The 20,738-nt window shown below is 46.8% G+C and overlaps 4 protein-coding genes across 4 annotated transcripts; 2 read left to right on the plus strand and 2 right to left on the minus strand.

Annotated features, from left to right (window-relative positions):
- Window positions 1–907: 907 nt before the first annotated feature.
- LOC147798991 (uncharacterized) lies at window positions 908–6,099 on the minus strand. Its single transcript, XM_087136770.1, has 2 exons — window positions 5,947–6,099; window positions 908–5,704 (listed from the first exon to the last, which is right to left on the minus strand). Exons 1-2 carry the CDS (start codon window positions 6,097–6,099, stop codon window positions 914–916), a joined length of 4,944 nt encoding a protein of 1,647 aa, XP_086992896.1. The 3' UTR covers window positions 908–913.
- Window positions 6,100–6,895: 796 nt separating this feature from the next.
- On the plus strand, window positions 6,896–9,055 carry LOC147798992 (ribonucleoside-diphosphate reductase subunit M2-like). Its single transcript, XM_087137211.1, has 5 exons — window positions 6,896–7,532; window positions 7,741–8,045; window positions 8,164–8,392; window positions 8,534–8,752; window positions 8,875–9,055. The coding sequence occupies exons 1-5, from the start codon at window positions 7,419–7,421 to the stop codon at window positions 9,028–9,030; spliced, it is 1,023 nt and encodes a 340-aa protein (XP_086993337.1). The 5' UTR covers window positions 6,896–7,418; the 3' UTR covers window positions 9,031–9,055.
- Window positions 9,056–9,375: 320 nt separating this feature from the next.
- Window positions 9,376–10,894, minus strand: LOC147798993 (uncharacterized). Its single transcript, XM_087137212.1, has 2 exons — window positions 10,089–10,894; window positions 9,376–9,854 (listed from the first exon to the last, which is right to left on the minus strand). Exons 1-2 carry the CDS (start codon window positions 10,537–10,539, stop codon window positions 9,376–9,378), a joined length of 930 nt encoding a protein of 309 aa, XP_086993338.1. The 5' UTR covers window positions 10,540–10,894.
- A 6,770-nt stretch (window positions 10,895–17,664) lies between these two features.
- Window positions 17,665–18,996, plus strand: LOC110990219 (uncharacterized). The gene is made up of 2 exons (XM_022255099.2): window positions 17,665–17,746; window positions 18,290–18,996. The coding sequence occupies exons 1-2, from the start codon at window positions 17,665–17,667 to the stop codon at window positions 18,994–18,996; spliced, it is 789 nt and encodes a 262-aa protein (XP_022110791.2).
- The last annotated feature ends 1,742 nt before the right edge of the window (window positions 18,997–20,738 follow it).

Below are 20,738 nucleotides of genomic sequence, written 5' to 3' on the forward strand. Positions count from 1 at the left end.
GAATGTTTCCGTTTAGGACGTTCAAAGCGCACTCGCATAAACAATGGAGGAGTTCTCTGTTGGCCCCTTGGATGATGCCCTGTCGTTGCTTGTCGCTGCCCCGGGCCAACACGTGAAGGTAGGGCGCGTTGTGACGCACGCGCCTCGACATCTTCGAATGAGCACAGTCGGTCTCAGCTTCCCGCATTTATACCTTTGGAACGTATACGACGGGATATTCTCCCGGCAGGATGTTAGTCCTCAGTCTCAGTCTTTCGGGCGTATCGGGCTTCAAGTCAATGAAGAGATAGCCATACGGAGCTGAAGTGGCGTCGCGGTAAGCCTCCATCATGTACTTCATCTTTGACGGGTACATCTGCCTCGCCAAGTGGTTGATTTGTGATGCGTCTCTAGGATTTTTGAAGAGAATCAAATAATGGGCGTTCAGACTGATGGTGCGCATTTCTTTTCCCTTGTAAAACAAGTTTTGGAGAATGAGGATGACGGACATATTTCGGTGGTGGCTCCCTTTGGTGAACAGTTCGGTCACCTTAACATTGTTGCCACTTTCAGACATGAGGTCATCTATCACAACCAGGTTTCTCTGCCTCCGGTCAAGGCTCGAAAGTAAGTCTCCGGGATAGCCCTCCACAAATCGTATTTGAGGCACCAGACTAGCCAGATGGTCGTAAGCATCTTGGTACTCTCCGTAGCACCAAACGATGTTCTCGGGTGGTGGATCGATGAGCTTATCCCCCTCGGCAAGAATGAGACGTTTCACAAACTGGGTTTTGCCGCTCCCTGTCGGGCCCGCAATCACAGCGGTGAAGGGATGCCTCAGTCTCGCGTCCATGGACCAAAATGGTGCCCCGATTGCGGGCGGTTCTGTTTTATAGCGAATGGTGGGCCGTGTTCGGGGGGGGGGGGGTCAGGGTTATATCTCCAGGTAGGTGGTGGAGATGCCGTCGTCCGCTACCTTTCTCTTCGGGTAGAGGTACGTATACGCGCGTTTGACTTGTTCGTACGTGTACATCGATCCGTCTTGCCGCATGCGAAATCCGCGGTTGACGCCTTCCCCCACCACTTGGCTTTCCAGCGTGTCGAGGTATTTCCTTTTCGTGATGTTGTTTGTAGCCCTACTGAGCCCCTTGCAGCTGATCTTGTCTTTGGCCCCGAAACAGTAATACGTCTTGCTGCACAAGGCGACGATGCCGTCCCCCTCCCACTCGACTTTGAAGAGCCCGGGCGTTCTCTTGTCGTAAGCGCGATGGGCGGGCGTATCGTCGCGTGGAAACCAGTCCGATTTTATTCGCTGGTACTCCTCTCGCAGGTCGGGTTTCACGACATCGTCGAGGCTTTTACCGGCTATCGCCAAATAGGCCGAGTCAGTGTCCATCTCACAAAGCTGGAAGTCGGCCGTATCTACGAATTTCAAGAGAAAGTCAAAGTAGAACTGCAACATTCGTAATTTAGCGTATTGATAGACAAAAAATCCAATCTGCAAAGGGAGTCCCAGGCGGATCGCCGTCTTGTTCATCTCAACTTCGTACAGGCTGTCCCCTAGCGTGTGTATCGCTCTAAAGTGCGGGTTGTTAACGAGACGCATCGCTTCCTCGTCACTGCCACAGACACGCACATCCAGATGTTTCTCTTGATTAGTCACGGTTTTGCCGTACGCCGAGTTTCCCAGGAGTTTCATCGTGTCTGCGATGATGGCCTTCGCCGGATCAGCATCCCCCTCCCTCCTTGCATCGCTCACAGCCTCCCCGAACGGTCGGAAGCAGGGGGAGGATCTGTACTGGATCGCTTGATAGACGCGGGTGACTTGGAGCCCATGTTGGAGGTACCATTTTAGCAAGGGCGTAGCCAACAACAACTGCTTGCCAAACATGCTTCCAATGAGGCTTCGTCGGGGAGTCTTCATCAGTCCCTCCCTCTCAGCGTACTGGCGCATGTGTTCCCCGATATCTTCGCGACTGATGTCGGCGTTTTTGAAAATGGGAGGCATTTCGGCGAACCGTTCCCGGAGATGGTTGGGTACCTCGATGTCGCATTCAATTAGCCCAAATAGGTCTCCGTCCATCACTCCTTTCAGGATGCGGTTGAGATCCAGGCGCTCCTCCTGCAGGGGTAGCCGTAACGTTTTGAGGAACTCTGACGCCTCCCGATTCGATGACAACAGCTCCAGCCAGGCACATTCCCAGATTTCAACCAATCCGTGTCCCTGGGAACGGATGTAGTCGGACATCGCTTCGGTCTCCTCCCGTAGTTCGTCGCGCGACTTCTTCCTGACGGTGTTGTTCTCTCTGGGGTTTAAGCGGCACCGGTGACCGTGCCAGAAGCACCCTTGAAATTGGTAGACGGTATTGGTTTCTTCGCAGAATCCATCCACGGGGATGCGACGGGGACCGATGCGCTTCTCGCCGCGGTTCAACTGGTGGCGGATGAATATTCCCCCGGTGTGCGCCATCCATTCCAGCCACTCTGAAGCTCTGACCGAGTATTTGTGGCTTAAGACTGGCCTGAAGCCTTCTTGCTCCCTCCTTCGGAGAAAAGTCCCGACCGGCATGGGCTGCATCAGAGACCACAAGTAGAGGGCGTTAGCGTCAAAGCCAACGATGTTCTCGCAGGTTTTGGGACCGTCGCGAATGAGAGTCTTGCCACTTTCATGGTACCTGTGGAACACGATGGACGGACCACCCACGATATTCTTTTTCAAGAGATAGTACAAGTCCTTGTTCTCACAGTCTATGAGAGAGAAGCTAATGTCTCGTGGTAACGTCAGGAACAGGTAGTACAGTGACAGGCCGGGCACGGATATAGCACACTTGAACATGTCCATTTCCCGCGCTTTGTAAAAGTCAAACATTTTTTGTACAGCTTCAAGGAACGGGGTGACGTCCAAATTGTTGTACCACACCAGGAAGTCGCGCATTGTCTCCATTCCCCGCTCCCTCCAGATGCGATGGCAGTGCGCGTAATCCTCTTCAGAGATGTTGGCCCCCTTTAAGGTACTAAAAAAGGCATCATGCGACGGAAGCTGTGTTTCGTCGAGCTTGTCCACGCTGGTCATGTAGTCGTACGGGAAAAACCCTTTGGTGTGAGAACAGTCGTACGCCTTTAAAAATTTGTCGTACGAATAACCGGGAGCCAGGTAGTTCGAAATGTCTAGAAATTTGAATTTCCGCGTTTTGAGGCACATGTAGCACCCGGCCCGCTTAGTCGTCATTTGAATTTCATCATCAGCAGCAAGTAACAATCGGTACAAATGTTTCTTAATGACGTTGATGTCGTACTTACTGGAGTTGAATCCGATGACCGGAATTTCGCGCAGGTAGTCGTCCAACTCCTGACGCAGAGTCTCCAAATGCGCTACCATAGCATGCGCACCGTCCGAATCCAAGGGCTGTTCGTCTTCCAGTTCGTGGATACGAGTGAACACATCCTCAAACAGGTACAGCATGCACGAGTAAGCCTCGTCACCAATCTCGTACAAGTAGTCGAGCATGCGCTTCACAAGATCGGTTGGGTCGCCCTCCGTCACGAAACATCTCGCCTCTTCGAAGCCGCGGACGTTGCTCGCCACACTGACGCTGAGGAGTTCGTGGCGGTTGCACCAGGACAATTTTCCCGCGTCGGTCTCAGCTTCCGCCACCCTGTCAAAGTAACATTCGAAATCATATGTAGCGCGGTAGGGAAAGTACTTCAGGTCTTCCTCGATGTCGATCCCTACCTCCTCCAGTTTGTCAAATATCGACTCTCGCAAGGCGTAAATACCCCCAGGAAACTTGTGCTTCACATTGACAACGCACGTGGGCTCATGGCGGTGGAGGTTAAACGATCTAGTGAACACTGTCCTACATTTCTTGCACTCGAAGGATTGGCTGTACGTGTCCATGTCGCAAATGTACGAGAAGTGTTTACCGTGTAGGTTCATATTCAAGGTAGTTGGGTACCTTCGAAGCGATCGACGCACTAACCTCACCCTGGGTGCCTCATTCGCAGGAGCATCGCCAGTCGGTGGTTCTAGGCTGTACACATGAATGTTTACCTCAAACATTACTTCTGCCGTAGCCAAATCATCCATAGTCACGCCCTCGGTGATTCGTCGTTCCGTATGGCGTTCGAACCTTTCCACCAACCGTCTTGTCGGTGTTTCCAGCGCCCCCAGAGTCGCTCCATGGTGGCGGGCGAGACATCTGAAGAAACACAGGTTGTCGGTGTACCTCCCACCCCGATGGGCGTGGTGCGTGAGACTGTTTAGACCCGGGTTGTTGCGAACGTAGTGGGGTAGGGAAGTGGGAGCACCGATGTAAAAGCGGTTCATTTTGTTCACGTAAATGGCCATGTTTGTCGGCATTACCACGGTCCATTTCGTGTCGGGTCTTTGCTGTTTGACGTGCTCCAAGACGTCTATGTCTTGTAGACGCGCCACCAAACCATCAGCATCGTTGCGGGACGCCACCGTGACTGCGGCGGGAAATAACGTTGCGTTATTGTGCGAAGGATGAAAATAGCGCAAATCTCCCGTTTCCAGGTGGCGAAGGATGAACCCTAGCGAAACGTTTATTTTCACCCGACACGTGAGCCTTTGCAGAATGCTGTCCATGATCCGACGATAGGAGGCCTCTGGGCGATTCAGCCGTACGTTGTAAATGTCCTGCACGACTCGATCAACCCGATGGTGGGTTCTGATCGCGGACCAATGCTTTCCGTACAGTTCATCGACTTCAGGGTCTCGGTTATCCCCCATTCCGCCCGCGAAGTTGACCGGGTCTTCTTGCAGCGGGTCCGCGGGACGGCCAATGTACAGCCTGACATTAGCGAGCAGGAACGAAGTCCACTCCGGAATGAACTCCCGAAAATACGCCTCAATGTTCTCCTTCTGAAAGTTATCGATGAAACGTTCCGCCGCTTGGGGATTTTCGAATGCAACAGGTCGGGGAAGGTAGCGGCAGGTGTCCGGTTCGAAATATTGCACCGCACCAGTGCCGGGAAGGCGAAAAATACCCCCGAATGAAATGTTTACCGAGTGCTCACTGGTGGTTTTGGAGAGAAGTGCTTTAGCCACCGTCTTATAGTCTCTGGCGGTTCTCACCGTACGAATGTTAAACACATCCTCCCCATCGCGCTGGCTATCGGAGTGGTTCGACCGAATGCTTGCCCAGTTGTCTCGCACCGTACGCGTGATGACATCCTCTCCCTTGAGTGGACAGTCTGTCGGATCCTCCTCGAAGATTCCTTCTCGAGGTTTAGGAGCCCGCTGAAAATGGACTTTGGTGACGTGGCGCTTTAGCGAGTCCGCCCGAAGAAACTCCTTTCCGCACACGGGGCAACGGTGCTTTGTTCTACCAGCTGCGTTGGCGAGTCGAGGTTGGGGTGGGGGCGCGCTCCAGTGGCTGCAGCCGGGCTGGTTGCTGTCGGTCACGGTGGTACGAACATCCGGTGCGAGCGGCATGACCGTTGTCTTGTTCTTAGGCTTGGGTTTTAGGTGAAGGCGATGTAGATGACGCTGCATGTTATCGCGACGCTTAAAGGTTGCACGGCACTCGGGACAGGAAAAGTGTTTCTGGATGTCGTGCGAGGAGGCGTGTCGCCGCAAATGATCTCGCCGCACAAACTTTTTGTCGCATTTCAGACATTCAAAAACACCAGCCGATTTCTTGACCTTTTCCCGCTTATCGCGAAGAGGAGAAGCCACATCATTGTCGGGACGTCTGCCACCCTATCGACATACAAAAGAAGAGAGAGCTGGCTAAGCAGCGGGTAAAAAAAACAAAAACAAAAAACAAAAAAAAACAAACAAAAAAAAACTTAACAAAGAAAGAAACGCAAACAAAACAAAAAAGATTCAAACGACAAAAACACAACGCACGTAATGAGACAAACACCGTTAAAATACGTAAAACAATATCATGAGGAGAAAAAAAAAATAACACCAATCCAAAACGAACATCGGCCACTTACATTGCCCAAAATATTATCGGCGATTGACTGAATCTCCTCCAACTCGCTGTTTGTATACTCAGGACTCTCCCACGGTTGAGGCGTTTCGGTCCACTTCATAATCTGTTCCATTTGACTATCGGTGTAGTCCGGACTTTCCCAAGGCTGAGACATTGTCGAACGTATTGCAGGTTACGGTATGCGGGCGTAAATACCACAACTTAAGTTGGTTTGAAGACAAATGATTTGAAGAAGCAGCGACAACCGGCTATATAGCGACCTTCACGGGCGATATGGAGCGCACACCCCATTCGCCAAGCACAGATGGGTGATACCGCCCTCCCACCTTTGCTCGTCCGAGCTGACCAGTACAGTTGGGCGAGGTCGGGATGGTATTGCTATTCGTGAGCCCCCATTGTCCGAGCGAGCGCAGACACGACCGGGCATGTAGGCGATGAGCCGTTATCGACTTTCCATTGTCCGGGCGGTCCTGCACAGATGCGGGTCGGCGGCTCCGTCGAGGTCTTAATGAGTTCCTGGGCGCTGAGGCTTGAATGGAATGACCATTTATGAGTTCCCTTTGTCCGGGCGGTCGCGCGCGGATGTTAGGCTGTACTTTTATGAGTTTCCTTTGTCCGGGCGGTCGCGCGCGGATGTTCGTCAAGGTCTTAATGAGATTCCTTTGTCAGGGCGGATGTAGAGACACGCGTGGGATGACCAGCCCGGCGATGACCATTTATGAGTTCCCTTTGTCCGGGCGGTCGCGCGCGGATGTTCGTCAAGGCCTTAATGAGATTCCTTTGTCCGGGCGGATGTAGAGACACGCGTGGGATGACCAGCCCGGCGATGACCATTTATGAGTTCCCTTTGTCCGGGCGGTCGCGCGCGGATGTTAGGCTGTACTTTTATGAGTTTCCTTTGTCCGGGCGGTCGCGCGCGGATGTTCGTCAAGGCCTTAATGAGATTCCTTTGTCCAGGGGGGATGTAGAGACACGCGTGGGATGACCAGCCCGGCGATGACCATTTATGAGTTTCCTTTGTCCGGGCGGTCGCGCGCGGATGTTCGTCAAGGTCTTAATGAGATTCCTTTGTCCGGGCGGATGTAGAGACACGCGTGGGATGACCAGCCCGGCGATGACCATTTATGAGTTCCCTTTGTCCGGGCGGTCGCGCGCGGATGTTAGGCTGTACTTTTATGAGTTTCCTTTGTCCGGGCGGTCGCGCGCGGATGTTCGTCAAGGTCTTAATGAGATTCCTTTGTCCGGGCGGATGTAGAGACACGCGTGGGATGACCAGCCCGGCGATGACCATTTATGAGTTTCCTTTGTCCGGGCGGTCGAGCGCAAATGGTACACTCCAAAACACTGGGCAGTTACAGTGTTGGATGAGTCAAACCAGAGACTTCCCCCATCATACGTCCCCGTAGCATAGGTATATAAGTCAGTTTCTCTTGAGTCGTTTACCCGACAATTTATCGCCGAACATCGCTCACCATGCAAACCAGCAACAGCTTTCCAACTTCATCGACAGCCCCGGCAGCTACCGTGGAGGAGCCCCTTCTGCGTGAAAATCCCCATCGGTTTGTCATCTTTCCCATCCAATACAAGGTATGTTACCACTTTGATACCGTTCCCCTTTCCCCGGCTCGGTCCCACTCGGTCCCTGCCAAACTACCGTGGTCGTGTTGAGCCTGATTTTCGTTGCGATTTGATAACTCGTTTCCGCTGTCTATCTCCTTGACTGTTTCGGCTTGTTTATCTTGGGTAGATTCTCGACAATTCACATGGTACTGCCCTATTTCCCCGGTTATTACAGGACATCTGGGACATGTATAAGAGAGCCGTCGCTTCCTTTTGGACAACGGAAGAGGTTGACCTCGCAAAAGACCATGAACACTGGGAGTCCTTACAACCCCAAGAAAAATGCTTCATTTCTTACGTGCTGGCGTTCTTCGCTGCGAGTGACGGCATAGTCAACGAAAACCTCGTTGAGCGCTTTGCACAGGAGGTGCAAGTTCCGGAGGCCCGTTGTTTCTACGGGTTCCAAATTGCCATGGAGAATATTCACTCCGAGATGTACAGTCTCTTGATCGAGACATACATCAGAGATTCGGCCGAAAGGTAATTTGAAACACTACGACAAAATACCATACCAAAAAGTCAAAAAGCCCCAAAACCAGTCCACCCAGCACACCATACCAGCATCATTTTCATTCACTCCCAACTGTTGTACTTCCAGGACCTTTTTCTTCAATGCCATCGACACATTACCATGCGTGAAGCGGAAGGCCGACTGGGCGTTGAGATGGATTACCTCCACCGCCGCTTCGTTTGGGGAGCGGGTCGTAGCGTTTGCGGCGGTTGAGGGAGTTTTTTTCTCCGGATCCTTCGCCGCCATCTTCTGGCTGAAGAAACGGGGTCTGATGCCTGGGTTAACTTTCTCCAACGAGTTGATCAGCCGTGATGAGGTAGGCCTCGGTACTTTGATCCAGTCCGTTTGGTCTGCGTTTGTTGGTGCCTTTTTGTTATTGTTGCTATTTGCACCTAACGATTATAGCGCGAGACTTTCAACCCAGTTCATGTTGGTATTCACCATTATCATACCACAGGCACTCCACTGCGACTTTGCGTGCCTCATGTTCCAGCATCTGCGACGTAAACCGACGGTTGCACGCATCCAGGCGATTATTGAAGAGGCAGTGTCCATCGAGTTGGAATTCCTCACCGATGCCCTTCCCGTCGGTCTCATTGGTATGAACGCCGAGTTGATGACTGAATACATACACTTTGTGGCTGACCGCTTACTGGTCGAGTTGGACTGCAGTAAGGTACGTGTACATGTACAAAGATTAAGGCGCACAAACACACACTATGGACGTGCTCGCCGCGTTCAACTCTTCCTCTCACTTTGCGCTTATTCGTGTACATTCAATTTTTTCATGTGCTGCAGATATGGAAGGCTACCAACCCCTTCCCATTCATGGAAAACATCTCTCTAGAGGGAAAGACTAACTTCTTCGAAAAGCGGGTCGGAGAATACCAAAAAGCCGGGGTCATGAGCACCAAAGGAGAGCGGTTTGTGTTCACATTGGATGCCGAGTTTTAATTATGCCAGTTTTTCCCGATTTGTGCTAACGCAGTCCCCCCCCCCCTCCCCGCTTCAGTCCGTCCTTAATCAATCAACATTCCGACTAAAAAAAAGATTGAAGACGCACTTTCCAGGTTTTACATGCGGATTGTGGTTTATTCAATTACACTATCACGTTTACACTGACCTACAATGAGATTTATTTTAAACGTACAGTTATTACAGTGCATGAACAACAAAGAAAACTTTCAACACTCATAGTCAGTCCATAAGCAATACGATCAAAACATGTTAACAGCGGTTACCAGCACTACAGAGTTTAAAGATGCGTGTACGTGTACACAGTAAAACTCGACTAAATTCTTAATCCTCTACAATGTCAACTGCGTATTGAATGATTTCGGTTGTGTTATTAAATCCTCTGTCCAGAAAAAAATCAACAATCTGGTCTGGTTTGTTCTTCCATTCATTTACAATGTCTTGTACGAATGTATTCAAAGTACTGATCATGTCCATTTCCTGACCGGTGAACTCCGCGGCGCCCAACAAACTGATCGTAGCGTGAAATATCGGGCGTACCCTGTTCGTGTCCACTGACCGCCATGCCTCCTCCAGGAACTCGCCGATATATTCGTGGATGCGAGACTCAGGACAGACTCCATAAAATGTACAGGCATGCTCGAACAAGCTCGGCCAGCCCTCTTCACAACCCTCGCAGCCGAGTTGTTCTTGGGCGCGATTCACCAGGCGGAACATCTCGTCCGTGATGAGTTTTGTCAAAATCAGACCGGTGAGTGTTTTAGACTTTTCACGCCTTCCTCTCGTGATCCTGGAAGAGGTTTCTGCGATACACAAATTTCAAAAGAAACATACAAACTTACTTTACAATCTCTAGACATTCTCGATGGCCTCAGTTATAGCCTTACTTTGAGTATAAAGGTTGAACCATTGTTCTGCCGTCAAGTTCAGGCCTTTCTTCCCCGCTAACAGTTTGGTTTTGGACTCGTTGTAGTAAAATTCTCTGATGTTCACGTACACCCGGCCTTTGAAGCGTTTGACGTTCACGTAACGCTCACCTCCAATGTGGAATTTGACGGCGTTGTTGTCATTCTCTTGCTGTTCAGGGTCCGGAGCAAACTTCCGCTTCTTGATGTCGACGTTGGTGTCCACTTCCTCCGACACTCGCTTCGCACCGGTGCTGCCTTTACCCTTGATGTACGGCGGGCGAGAGTAGTCGGGTGATGGGTTACCGGAGAGTTCCGCGGCTGCCGCCTCCAGCACGTCCAGCTCGGGTCCGCTGTTCCGGTTCTCCTCATTCTGTACCGGCGGCGTTGAAGGCAAAGTCCATCGGCTCTCTCGGCTGTAAATGTTGAAAAAATACGATCTGTTCTCGGTAGCGCTGAAGCACTCACGCCATCCTCGTACCACTTGACCATGCGTCAGTTTTGACGCCCCGTCTGGCAGGGTGTTCTCCGCTCCGCTTGGCGGGGAAGTTGTCGGCTGGCAAAATCCAGATGGTGCGGCCATGTCTTCGTCGTAGTGATTGCTCTAGGGCTATGTTAACGCAGAATTTCTCTCTTTCAGATGCAGGTAGGCCAATGATGAACGCCCGCATGCGAGGCCGAATATATACACCTCAGGGTACCCGTACCTCTTTGCGCAGGTCCTGACTCGATTACACGGCGACCACTCACTGTCCGGCGATCCACCCACCTTGCTTTTGTCACTGGTAGGTGACCGGACGCATGCGCTCATTCGGTCGCGCTTCGATCAATCCGATCGTCGTCGGTGATGTGAGGGTGGTTCGATTGACTAATTACCTCCCGCGTCACCGCCCCTCATCAACCCGACCGCGCGCCCGCCTCCCTCCTCGCGCCACTTCCCACCGCCGCCTGCCGCTCGTCTTCCCCCTCACGTCCCTACCCCCGCCAGGCCCCCTCACCTCCTCCCACCAAAAAACCCCTCACATGGGGGTGCGGTTTGCTCCGTCTATACTACTTCTATAACCACTTATTTTTTGAATTGTTTACAATAATACATTTTCCGGGATTATTTTAGATGCTGTAGATTATAGCCTAGGGCTCTTAAAGAAGAAAAGCCACATTTAAGAGGCTGTGGAATAGCCTCTATGATGCCAAATGAAAAGAGGCTTAGGTATTGCCCGGTTTTATTTAAGAGGCTGTGGAGTGTTGTTTAAACAAGAGAGGTATACATTTTTGTGGTGTTGTTTAAGACGCTATGGATTAGCCCAGTGTTGTTTTAAATAACAAAGATTTAGGTATCACCCAGTGTAAATTGAGACGTTGTCGATAATTCTTGTGTTATTAAATTTAAAGTGTTACCAATACAACCTGGTGTCAATTAATTATACGCTAAAAAACTCCCCAGACTTTTTCGGTGGCCGTACTCTCTAGTCTGTCACTGTGCGATTATAGACTGAGCTACTCTAGCACGGTGACTTCGTGTAAAGTAGGGATCACGTCGCCAAAATATGAACTGACAGTTCTGATCCCCACCTCGTCGAATTTTCAAGATTTTGCACGGTATTCTCATCAACTAACACTGTGAACAGCATAAAGTAATCGCTCTGACATGGCCGACTGGTTAAGCTCGCTGTCACCCGGTCGTCAGATGGTGGGTTCGAATCCCAGTGGCGTCTTTTTATTTTTCCAATGCTTGCTGTTAGGTAACTATAAGAGACGCCAATTCACCCTCGTCAAACACCAGCAGTACCTTAGCCTAACGGATAAGCTCTGCGGCTGGCACTGTCCGCGAAGTCCAGGTGAGCGCCTTAGTACAGGTTCGAGACGTATGGCCGACTCGGCGGCCAGGGCTTAGGGGCTTGTCTCGTTTCCTCCCTTGCATGGCCGCTCGACCCTTTTTGGGGTAACATGGATGGGCAGGGAGGAAGTGCGGTGGGCCGGGAACCCCGAGAGCCCAGAAGAGTCCTATATGGAAGCCGGTAACTGCGATTCCTTGCGAATTTCAGGAGTCCGTGCGCCTGAATGCTTGGTCAACACCGCATAACTTTTGCTTTTTTTTTTTTCACTCACCACGCCTTTTTTTTTTTCATTCCGCTCAACCCACCAGACAATTTGATAGGATTACACTGAGCTAAAGGATTACTGCTGATTTCCTTCTATTTATAATCTAAATGCCCTAAACTTTCGACGATAAAACCGGTTTCAAACGTGTTCGGGCCCATTTCTTCTAAGTAATCTGAATAAAATAAAAGAAATGGCGTGAATCTTTCATCATTGATGGATCAACAGTAACAGATCCATAGGTGGCATACTAGTCCTGCAGCACTTGCCTCTTTTATATTGATGAAATATTTTTGTCACTCATTTCGTCCGCTTTCAAGAGCAGAGTAATTTGACATTTTCAAACACAAATCCTGGCAAAGATACGTACCACTTGTATTTTGCATTACTCTTCTTGGGTCACCCCGACGTTGCAACAAAAATACGTAGCAATCGCCGCCCTTTCTTGTGAATGCTCGACACATCACTGGTCAGAAAGGTCTGCCCCCAAAAGACAACTGACCTCCAAAATGATGAAAAAAATTCAAAACAAACGAAGAATCCGTAGTTGTTGGGATTTCAACAGCAGAAAATGACGTCGAGAACCCAAGAATGTCAAATCGGTAAAGCTTTTGAATTGGCCCGATTCTCGCCGCAAGAGCTGCAGTCAACCTCTGTCTCGGGCGCACAGTCCATTCACCCCCCCCCCCCCACGGTAACCCACGCTACCTTTAAATTTTGATCTGACCGAAACCCAGTGTCATTATTTGTATGATTATCCCGTGCCTCATTGGCCATAAGTTTAATTATTATCGGTATTCCAGTTACAAAAATGGCACGGCAAAGAGTCGTCTAATACTTAGTCAAGTACGTCCCTTTCGAACTCAAATAGAGTACATGTACTGTCAAAGTACACTGCCATTTCTGAAAAGTTTCTCGAAATCAAAAGTGTAGTGACCTGACTGCCAGTTAGGTGCATGAAAACGGCATGATGAAACCAAATAACAGCGTATTTGGACTGGCCGTAAAAGTTCGCAAGAGTTTTTGTTCCAAGAAATGAAACAAATTCACCCGCAATTGGTATTTCTACTCCTAACCATATCGTGTGGTGGGAGGGGTGTTTATCAACAATCCTGAATGGGCAGGTGTCCCTTAAAGCCACGGATGAAACTTTTTTCATAACGTAGTTTCGGAATAATTTTCAAATAATATGCTTTTAAACGCATTGCTCCTTGTACTCAATAAACTACCAAATGACAAGAATACCGCAAATAACGGGCGCCCTCGAAGGATAGATTTTGCTCGTTTTATTATCTCCTTGTGGTAAACGTGACGCCTCTTTTTTTAGTTGAAAGCACGCCCACTGCACAGGCACTGCGCACAGGGGTGCGTTCTATCAAATGGCTGTATTTCGTTGTATTTGTGAGCGAGTTCATTAATATTTCAATCCCACGGAGTTTTTACAATAAGACATGGCAAAGTGGATCACAGAAATAGTTCTATAAATCCCGAATTCGGGACCGACAGTTTGCAGTTCGGGGTATTTCTTTCGCAAAAAGTCCCAAATTGCGGGCCTATATTGGATAGCGGCGGGCAGCTGGATTCAGAGCTGAGCGCATAGTTTTACTACTATTTTGGGGGTATCTTCGGGGAAAGGCGAATACAAAAAAAATTCAATCTTGAATTTCCAGTGAAAAAAACGAAAGCCAACCTCTTCACGAGAGTCAAGAGGCGGCGCTAGTTCGGCCTGAATTTGCACTCTTTTCTATGGGCGCGTATTTGGTGTAGTGCAATCACAGAGTTACGTGCATTGATATAATACATGTATTACGATCGCCGTTCACAGGCAACCGTGGAACCGGAAGTTAACGCGCAACTTTAGCGACCGTCCGTCCAGTGGGAGCCTGCAAATCGTGGCACGTCCGCCTTCGCACAAATGGCAACGAGGTTGCTAAACGATCTCTGTGCTAGCCACGGACTTATTATACGCCTGTGGTGTCAGCGCTACCGAACGCCGCGGGATAGCATGCGGGCCGGTGCCATATCCGAGAGTGATAAATACCTGAACTTCAACAAAATCCTGAAAAATCTTCAGGCTTTTCTTAGGCATTCGAGACGCAAATTTCCCTTCAAATTATTGGATGACTTTCCAAGACTTTTTTCCCCACGGAAGGTCACCCCGAAAAAGCAGTCGGGAAGCCCCTCCACAGTTTGAAATATCGATGCCTGCGCTTCCCGAGAAATGGACCGTTTCAGGCACCGATTTATTCCAAATCCCACTCCCAGACAAGCTGGCATCCGTTGGCTTGCCTAAACCTGGCTTTTCTACCGATCTTGCAGTGCATGGTCCACAAAATGCTCCGTTTCCTAGAGGACTTGAGTGCATACAAACTGTGAGATTTCGGCCTTCAGAAATGTCTCACTTGGGGCGATCTCAAATTGAAGATGTTTGGTCTTTCTTGACCATTATCAAACAACGGTGGGAAGCGTTGACCAATATTTTATTTGGAATAATTTTGTCGATATCTGCTTTCCGACCATATTTCGACCAGGTTTGCTGACTGTCAGCCCTGCAAAAATTAAGTTATGGTCTGACACGTAAATGGTTCTTTTCTAGGAGCTGACACGTTTTTCTAACGCCTAGACATTTGCAGTGAATGATTGCACGTCAGCGATTTTTATTTCATCGTGTAGAGCAGAAGACGCAGGATATTTCTTTTGATGTGTAATTTGATGATATCTGATCATTTCATATACATTTGATAATTTGATGATAAAAATGTAAGGGCACAAACGTGGCTGTAATTAAGAGGTTGAAGATTAGCCTAATATTATATAACCAGAAGAGGTATATGACTATCCTAGTGTTATTGAAGAGGCTCTGTAAAAGCTGAGAGTTTTAAGTCAGGAGAGGTACCGATATCGTCTATGTGTTAATTAAAAGGCTGTGGAGGTGTTATCAAATTAGACGTGAGTTTTCAAGTGTAACTTATTGAGGGTTGGTAGATAACTAACTGAGCGCCTTTCACATAATGAAAGTACTAAGAAAGATCGAATAACGCATTTTGGAGTCTTATGAGAGAAACTTTCTGTTATACGCAAGGTTGAAAAAGACGAATTCATTTCTTTGTACATGGCCCTATATTGAAGAGACTTTCGGCAAATCTTCAATTTTGTCATGTGCATGTTTGACGTCAAGGCAGTGACGTCTGGTACACCTGTCTCCTGTGGACACCGTGTTTTCTTTAATCAATCATGATTGAAATTACTCCAGATGTCTGTCCATTTCCTATAAAAAAAAATCGCTTCAGAAAACATGGTCCAATTATTTTGTGGTTTTTGCAAGTCAAATATGCATGAAAGGGATCCTGTGTTATCAGTGCGCTTCTTCCACATAAGTGCAGTTTTGTGATAGGACTTCTGCCGTGGTGATTCGTGGCCACCGTAGGCGGAATAAGGTGCCCTAGAGAATCATTACAGACACAGCCATCCCGAGAAGGTCGAAGTGGAAGAGTTACAGGGTCACAAATGCACATCAGACAATTAATAAAACCAGCCACATACATACTAGCTGTCCAATCTCAGTTTAATACATTGGGCCAAGAGACCTTTCTGTAGTGACTCCTCAACCGTGAAATCCTTTGCCTGCAGCTCAGTTGAAATAGCTTATGCCTGTTCCCAGGTACTGAAATTCAGACCTTTATTGTACATTGGAAAGGCAGGTTCCGCATGTAATAAACCAATGCTGTAACAGTCATGCGCAGTGGCACACACGTGCAGCGATGCCATGTCACTTTTTATCCCCGGCCTTCTCAAGCTACACTACACATGTAGGCCTACTTGTCAAAAGTTGACCTAGTATTGGAACAAAAACATTCCAAATACATGCAGTACGTGAATATTCTGTTAACTTTACTTCCGTGTGTAAATGTTTGTATGAATATGGTATGTTGAGGCCAGGAAGATCGAACATACATTATTCGTATGGGTTTGAAGTGACGTTCATCAGTCCAAAAAACTATAAAGAAGGCATATATATAAAAATATGTTTAATTGTTACAATCAGATCACTCGAAAATGAGAAATGGTCATCATTATGCAAGTGACAAGTTGGATTGGAAAAATTGTTTGAAATTCGGTCAAATATTTTCTCTCAGGCTGACAACATCGGTTTTGGAGACTTTAAGTGTAAGAATCTTGTATGAATGTACCAAAAAGGAATTACACAGCATTAATTTATGGTGTCACTGGAACATTCTTTACTAATGTATTTTTCTCACAATGTTTGGCACAACTATGAAGAATTTTGGATTATGATGGGAAACTTGAAGACAGGTCAGTATTTTCCTTTCTGCCCATGCAGAAACAGTGTAGTATCATGCGTACATCCCTTGAACGCCTTGTATGTTGGCTGCTAGTACTTTGCGCATTTATCGTCTCGGTGCCTACATGTCACTCTCAGAATGAACGAGTTAAGCGCCGGGTCCTACCACCTTACCCACGTACCTTATGCTTAAATGGTAAGTCCGAATCATGTACTCATGTACTTTAATCTTCATGTACTCTTTCGCTGAGAATCTACACGGTAAGCTGCAGATTGTTTTATCAGTCATATATGTACATGTACGCGTATTGGGAGCAATCCCTGCATGACGAGTTCATGTGCTAGCCTGCTAAAATGAAAAATTCATTTCAATCATTTTTTGTAACATGTTCAAGTTCCTGTGTTTTTAAACATAATGCAATATGATTTTAATCTCTGCAATTTTAAATTTTTAAATCACATGTTAACTCGCAGAGTTGAGAGCTTTCCTTATTATTATTATTTATTTATTTAGCCATTCCTCATAAAAATAACAAGAAAGGCGCGGAGCAGCAAAAGTAAAATTCTATGATCCAAGGACATGCAGCCCCAATAAAACAAATATTAATTGTTCCCTATGGCAAAAGAAGTCAACGAGCAACGCACCAAAACCTCCATTGGTAGATTTCAAGGGCTTTTGTAACAAGAATAAATTTTGCTGACAAATCTCTACGCGGTGCACTCTCCCTCAACTTTCTGCCTGTTAATGTACTTGTATAAATTCACGTGATGTACATGTCTTTTGGAGTTTTAAATTAGAAAAAGTTTACCTTAGTTTAATACCCTTGACAACTAAAAAAATAAACACTGACATACCAGACTGGTTGAGCATCGGACTGCAGCTTACCTTACTCCAATTATGCAAGTCAGAAATCGGGTTATTAAAAAACCCAGTTTTATAAGGAGAGAGAGAGAGAGATACTGACAAGGCACCTTTTAAGCTTTGGATAGGTAGCTTTCTTTAACACGACTAAGTTTTGGTGGGCCCCAAAACCAAAGTCCCAGAGTCCCAACAGGAAAAACCAAGCCCTACCAAAATTTACCACTGATTAGTAGGACCATTGCATGTCGATACTTTTTATGTTGCCATCCACTGCGACCATTTCCCCGTGTTATCGTGCCTTTCTGTTGTAGTTTCCAGATACTACCAGTTATACCAATGCCCAGTAATCAACCATACTTACCAGGGCGCAGCTTTAGTATGATACAGCTGCCAACAAGCTTCACTATGAGAGCCCAGGTGATGCTAGAAGCAACCTTCCGCTCATGATAGATGGAGAACGTTTCACACGGATCGTTGTGGATGACAATGTCATTAACGACACGGATGTCATGTTTATTAGTACAGGTGAGAATATTGCAATTTCTAACATTGTTCAGTATAACGATTGATTTTTTCCCAACTACGTAACTGAGATTAAACACCAGCAGTTGAAACTTTCAATAAATCCTTTTGCAATTTGAAAGTTTGTTATGTTTATCAGAACTTATAGCTGAATCCACCGCCAGGCATTGATGCGGCCCGTTTCATAACTAAAACACCATAATTACTGACGCCGCTACAGTGATCGGCTAATTTCTCATTTTTTAAGGTTGGTTAATTATTCAACCTTTTTGGAAAGATCTTAATATTTCATGCAAAATTAATTTAATAAATCGTTGATTTCAGCGTTTAAGTAGTTTTCTTATTTTTCTGTCTTTTCTTGCGTTGATTTTCCTCAGAAAAAGGGACCTTATTGAAAGCTTATTTGAGCGAGGACCGATCGAAAGCCAAAGTCGTGGAGGAAATTAGTTTGAATTCAGGCCAACCAGTAAGCCATTCAACAATTTTATCACTAACCATCACTTGTAAATTTTTGCCTTAAGCCCACTGTCTGTTTTGTAACAATAGGTTTTGTAACAACAGCTTTCGCAGAGTTCCTCCGCGGGCAGCACATCGACAGCCATGAGGCGTTGATCTCCTTCGACGTAGTGTCTTTGTTTACCAACGTCCCCATAGATGGCGCTTGCTGTGTGGCCCGTCGCCGCCTGGAGGAAGACCCTGAGTTGCCTGACCGGACAACGCTCTCCCCTACTGAGATCGTCTCCCTGCTAGAGTTTGTCCTGCGCTCCACGTATTTCCTGTACGATGGAGCGTACTACGAACAGACAGACGGAGCAGCTATAGGTAGTCCGGTGTCAGCGGTTATTGCCAATATGTACATGGAATTGTTCGAGGAGGAAGCCCTGCAGAGCTGCCCACCCGACTGCCGTCCTACCCTGTGGAAGCAGTACGTCGATGACACCTTTGTCATTGCACCACGGGATCAAGCCAGCCGTCTGCTCAACCACCTGAACAGTCTCAAACCCAGCATCCAGTTAACCATCGAGAATGAGCAAGACAACAGCATCGCATTCCTGGACACCATGGTCCACAGGGAACCCGACAGCGGCCTGACCAGCACCATATATCGCAAGCCTACCCACACCGACCAGTACCTGGCCTTTGACTCACACCACCCAATGTCCGTCAAAAGGGCGTGGCCAAGTGCCTACATGACCGCGCCTCACGCCGAGTCACCAGACCACACCACACAGCCGCCGAGAGACGCCGAGTAACCGCTGCCCTCACGGCGAACGGGTATCCAGCGTCAAGTTTTTAAACTAACAAATACTTAATTTTTGTCTTCACTTTCTATACCTAGATTGCAGGCTTCGGGAAATAGCTGCAGAACAGTGCGTTCGGTAGCAAGTATGAATTTGCAAACTTATTTTTTGTCTAAACACTACCACTACCACTCTCCAAAATGGAGCGTCAAACTGGCACCAAGGAAATCAGAGGATAGAATGCCGTGTAGGGTTAAAGAGTTTCAAGAAAATTTCAACTTGTTCTTTCACAGTGCATGCAGACTTTCACCTCAGAGTGTCTGGAAGAACAGTCGATTTATGACAAGAAAATCTCTCAGTATAAACTAAATTGGATCCAGGAACAGGTATATGGTCTCTGTTTCTCTTTTTACAGAAAGGGATCTTATCTTTGCTGCATTTTAAATTGAACGTATAGACATATTGGAAGGGTTTATCTAGATCTTTATTTCGCTTATATTGATAATCATTATTGGCTAAAGTTTTGATTGTCTTATATTTATATATTATATTTATATAATATTTATATATTATATTATATATTACAGTTGATGGTAAATTCAAAGATGGAGTTAAAATTTATGCTTTTGAATGTAGTAAGCTTTGTCTTTGTTTTGTAAATCAATAATATACATATTGCTTACTGCCATGAAGTAGTTTGCTTATCACGCAAATAGTCACAGATGTGGAGCCCCTGTAGAAAAAACTCCTTGGCCTCGATTGCATGCTCGCATGCACAGAACTGCAACATTAAAAGAGCATGTGTAAGTAAGAGGGTGACTAATTCCCCCATTGTCTGTAAGATTGAAGACTCACTCTTAAGGTCTTCGATCTTCATGACATTGGCAAAAGGTGTTCGTATGGTATGCCAATGTAAAAATATGATGTGAATAGGGACAATAATGGATTTGTATACTCCTGTTTTATTCTTAACCTCATTGTGATTATGCTAATGTTTATGAAATGAATTTAGACTCAAAAAGGTTCTTCGAAGTTGAAGAATTTATATTTGAATAGAGCTGAATAAACGGGTAATAGAGAGAACAGAGATTTGTTTAATCCGGTTTATAGATTCGGACTTTTACAGATGATTTTCGTAGTGTATAGGAGTTTGATAACACAAAATACTGCTTAAACTTTTAGATGAAATTTTATGCCGTTTATGATTCTGTGATCTCATTGGTTTAACTTGTGACCAATTCTTGTATCATTGTTGTTTGTTTTATTAAGAAGTCGTTAGGTAAACCTCAGCGCTCTGAGCCAGTAATCGGAATATGATAATGCAAAACATCAGTTTGCAACTTGTATACCGTACTGCCGTCTACTGAAATGTCCCATTATCATAAACATAAAAATCCGAATCGACAAGATAGATTCTCTTTGGCTGTTTGTCTGCTCGATAGTTTGTTGACTCCTCTTTTTGCCTCTCTGAAAGCTTCAAAGCTCAAAATCTGACCAAACGGACAACAAGCGTCTTCAAAACGAGGGTTATTGCTTGTCCCAAACTCTGAGAAAACCATCATTTGACCTATCAATATTTGGCGTCTTCTTATTCACGTCCGGTAGACTTGTCTTCAGCTTGATCTCATAATGTAGATTTTGAAATAATAACGGAATATATAATACGTTGGCATATAAACATTTGGGACGTCTGTAGAATTCCCGCCGTAAATGTCACAATTTTAATAAATGAGCATACAGTAATACATGTGTTA

The sequence above is a fragment of the Acanthaster planci genome, linkage group LG05, assembly GCF_054643075.1.
Source record: "Acanthaster planci isolate LZ-2023a linkage group LG05, COTS_SCS, whole genome shotgun sequence".
Lineage (NCBI taxonomy): Eukaryota > Metazoa > Echinodermata > Asteroidea > Valvatida > Acanthasteridae > Acanthaster > Acanthaster planci.

Bases quoted from the DNA above. Each gene is read 5' to 3' on its own strand.
- LOC147798991 (XM_087136770.1), bottom strand. From the start codon at position 6,099: ATGTCTCAGCCTTGGGAAAGTCCGGACTACACCGATAGTCAAATGGAA. The intron at 5,705-5,946 runs GTAAGTGGCCGA...GTATGTCGATAG, and splicing joins CCGATAATATTTTGGGCAAT to GGTGGCAGACGTCCCGACAA.
- LOC147798992 (XM_087137211.1), top strand. From the start codon at position 7,419: ATGCAAACCAGCAACAGCTTTCCAACTTCATCGACAGCCCCGGCAGCT. The intron at 7,533-7,740 runs GTATGTTACCAC...CGGTTATTACAG, and splicing joins TCTTTCCCATCCAATACAAG to GACATCTGGGACATGTATAA. The intron at 8,753-8,874 runs GTACGTGTACAT...CATGTGCTGCAG, and splicing joins TCGAGTTGGACTGCAGTAAG to ATATGGAAGGCTACCAACCC.
- LOC147798993 (XM_087137212.1), bottom strand. From the start codon at position 10,539: ATGGCCGCACCATCTGGATTTTGCCAGCCGACAACTTCCCCGCCAAGC. The intron at 9,855-10,088 runs GTGAGCGTTACG...TGTGTATCGCAG, and splicing joins CGTCAAATTCCACATTGGAG to AAACCTCTTCCAGGATCACG.
- LOC110990219 (XM_022255099.2), top strand. From the start codon at position 17,665: ATGATAGATGGAGAACGTTTCACACGGATCGTTGTGGATGACAATGTC. The intron at 17,747-18,289 runs GTGAGAATATTG...TTGTAACAATAG, and splicing joins TGTCATGTTTATTAGTACAG to GTTTTGTAACAACAGCTTTC.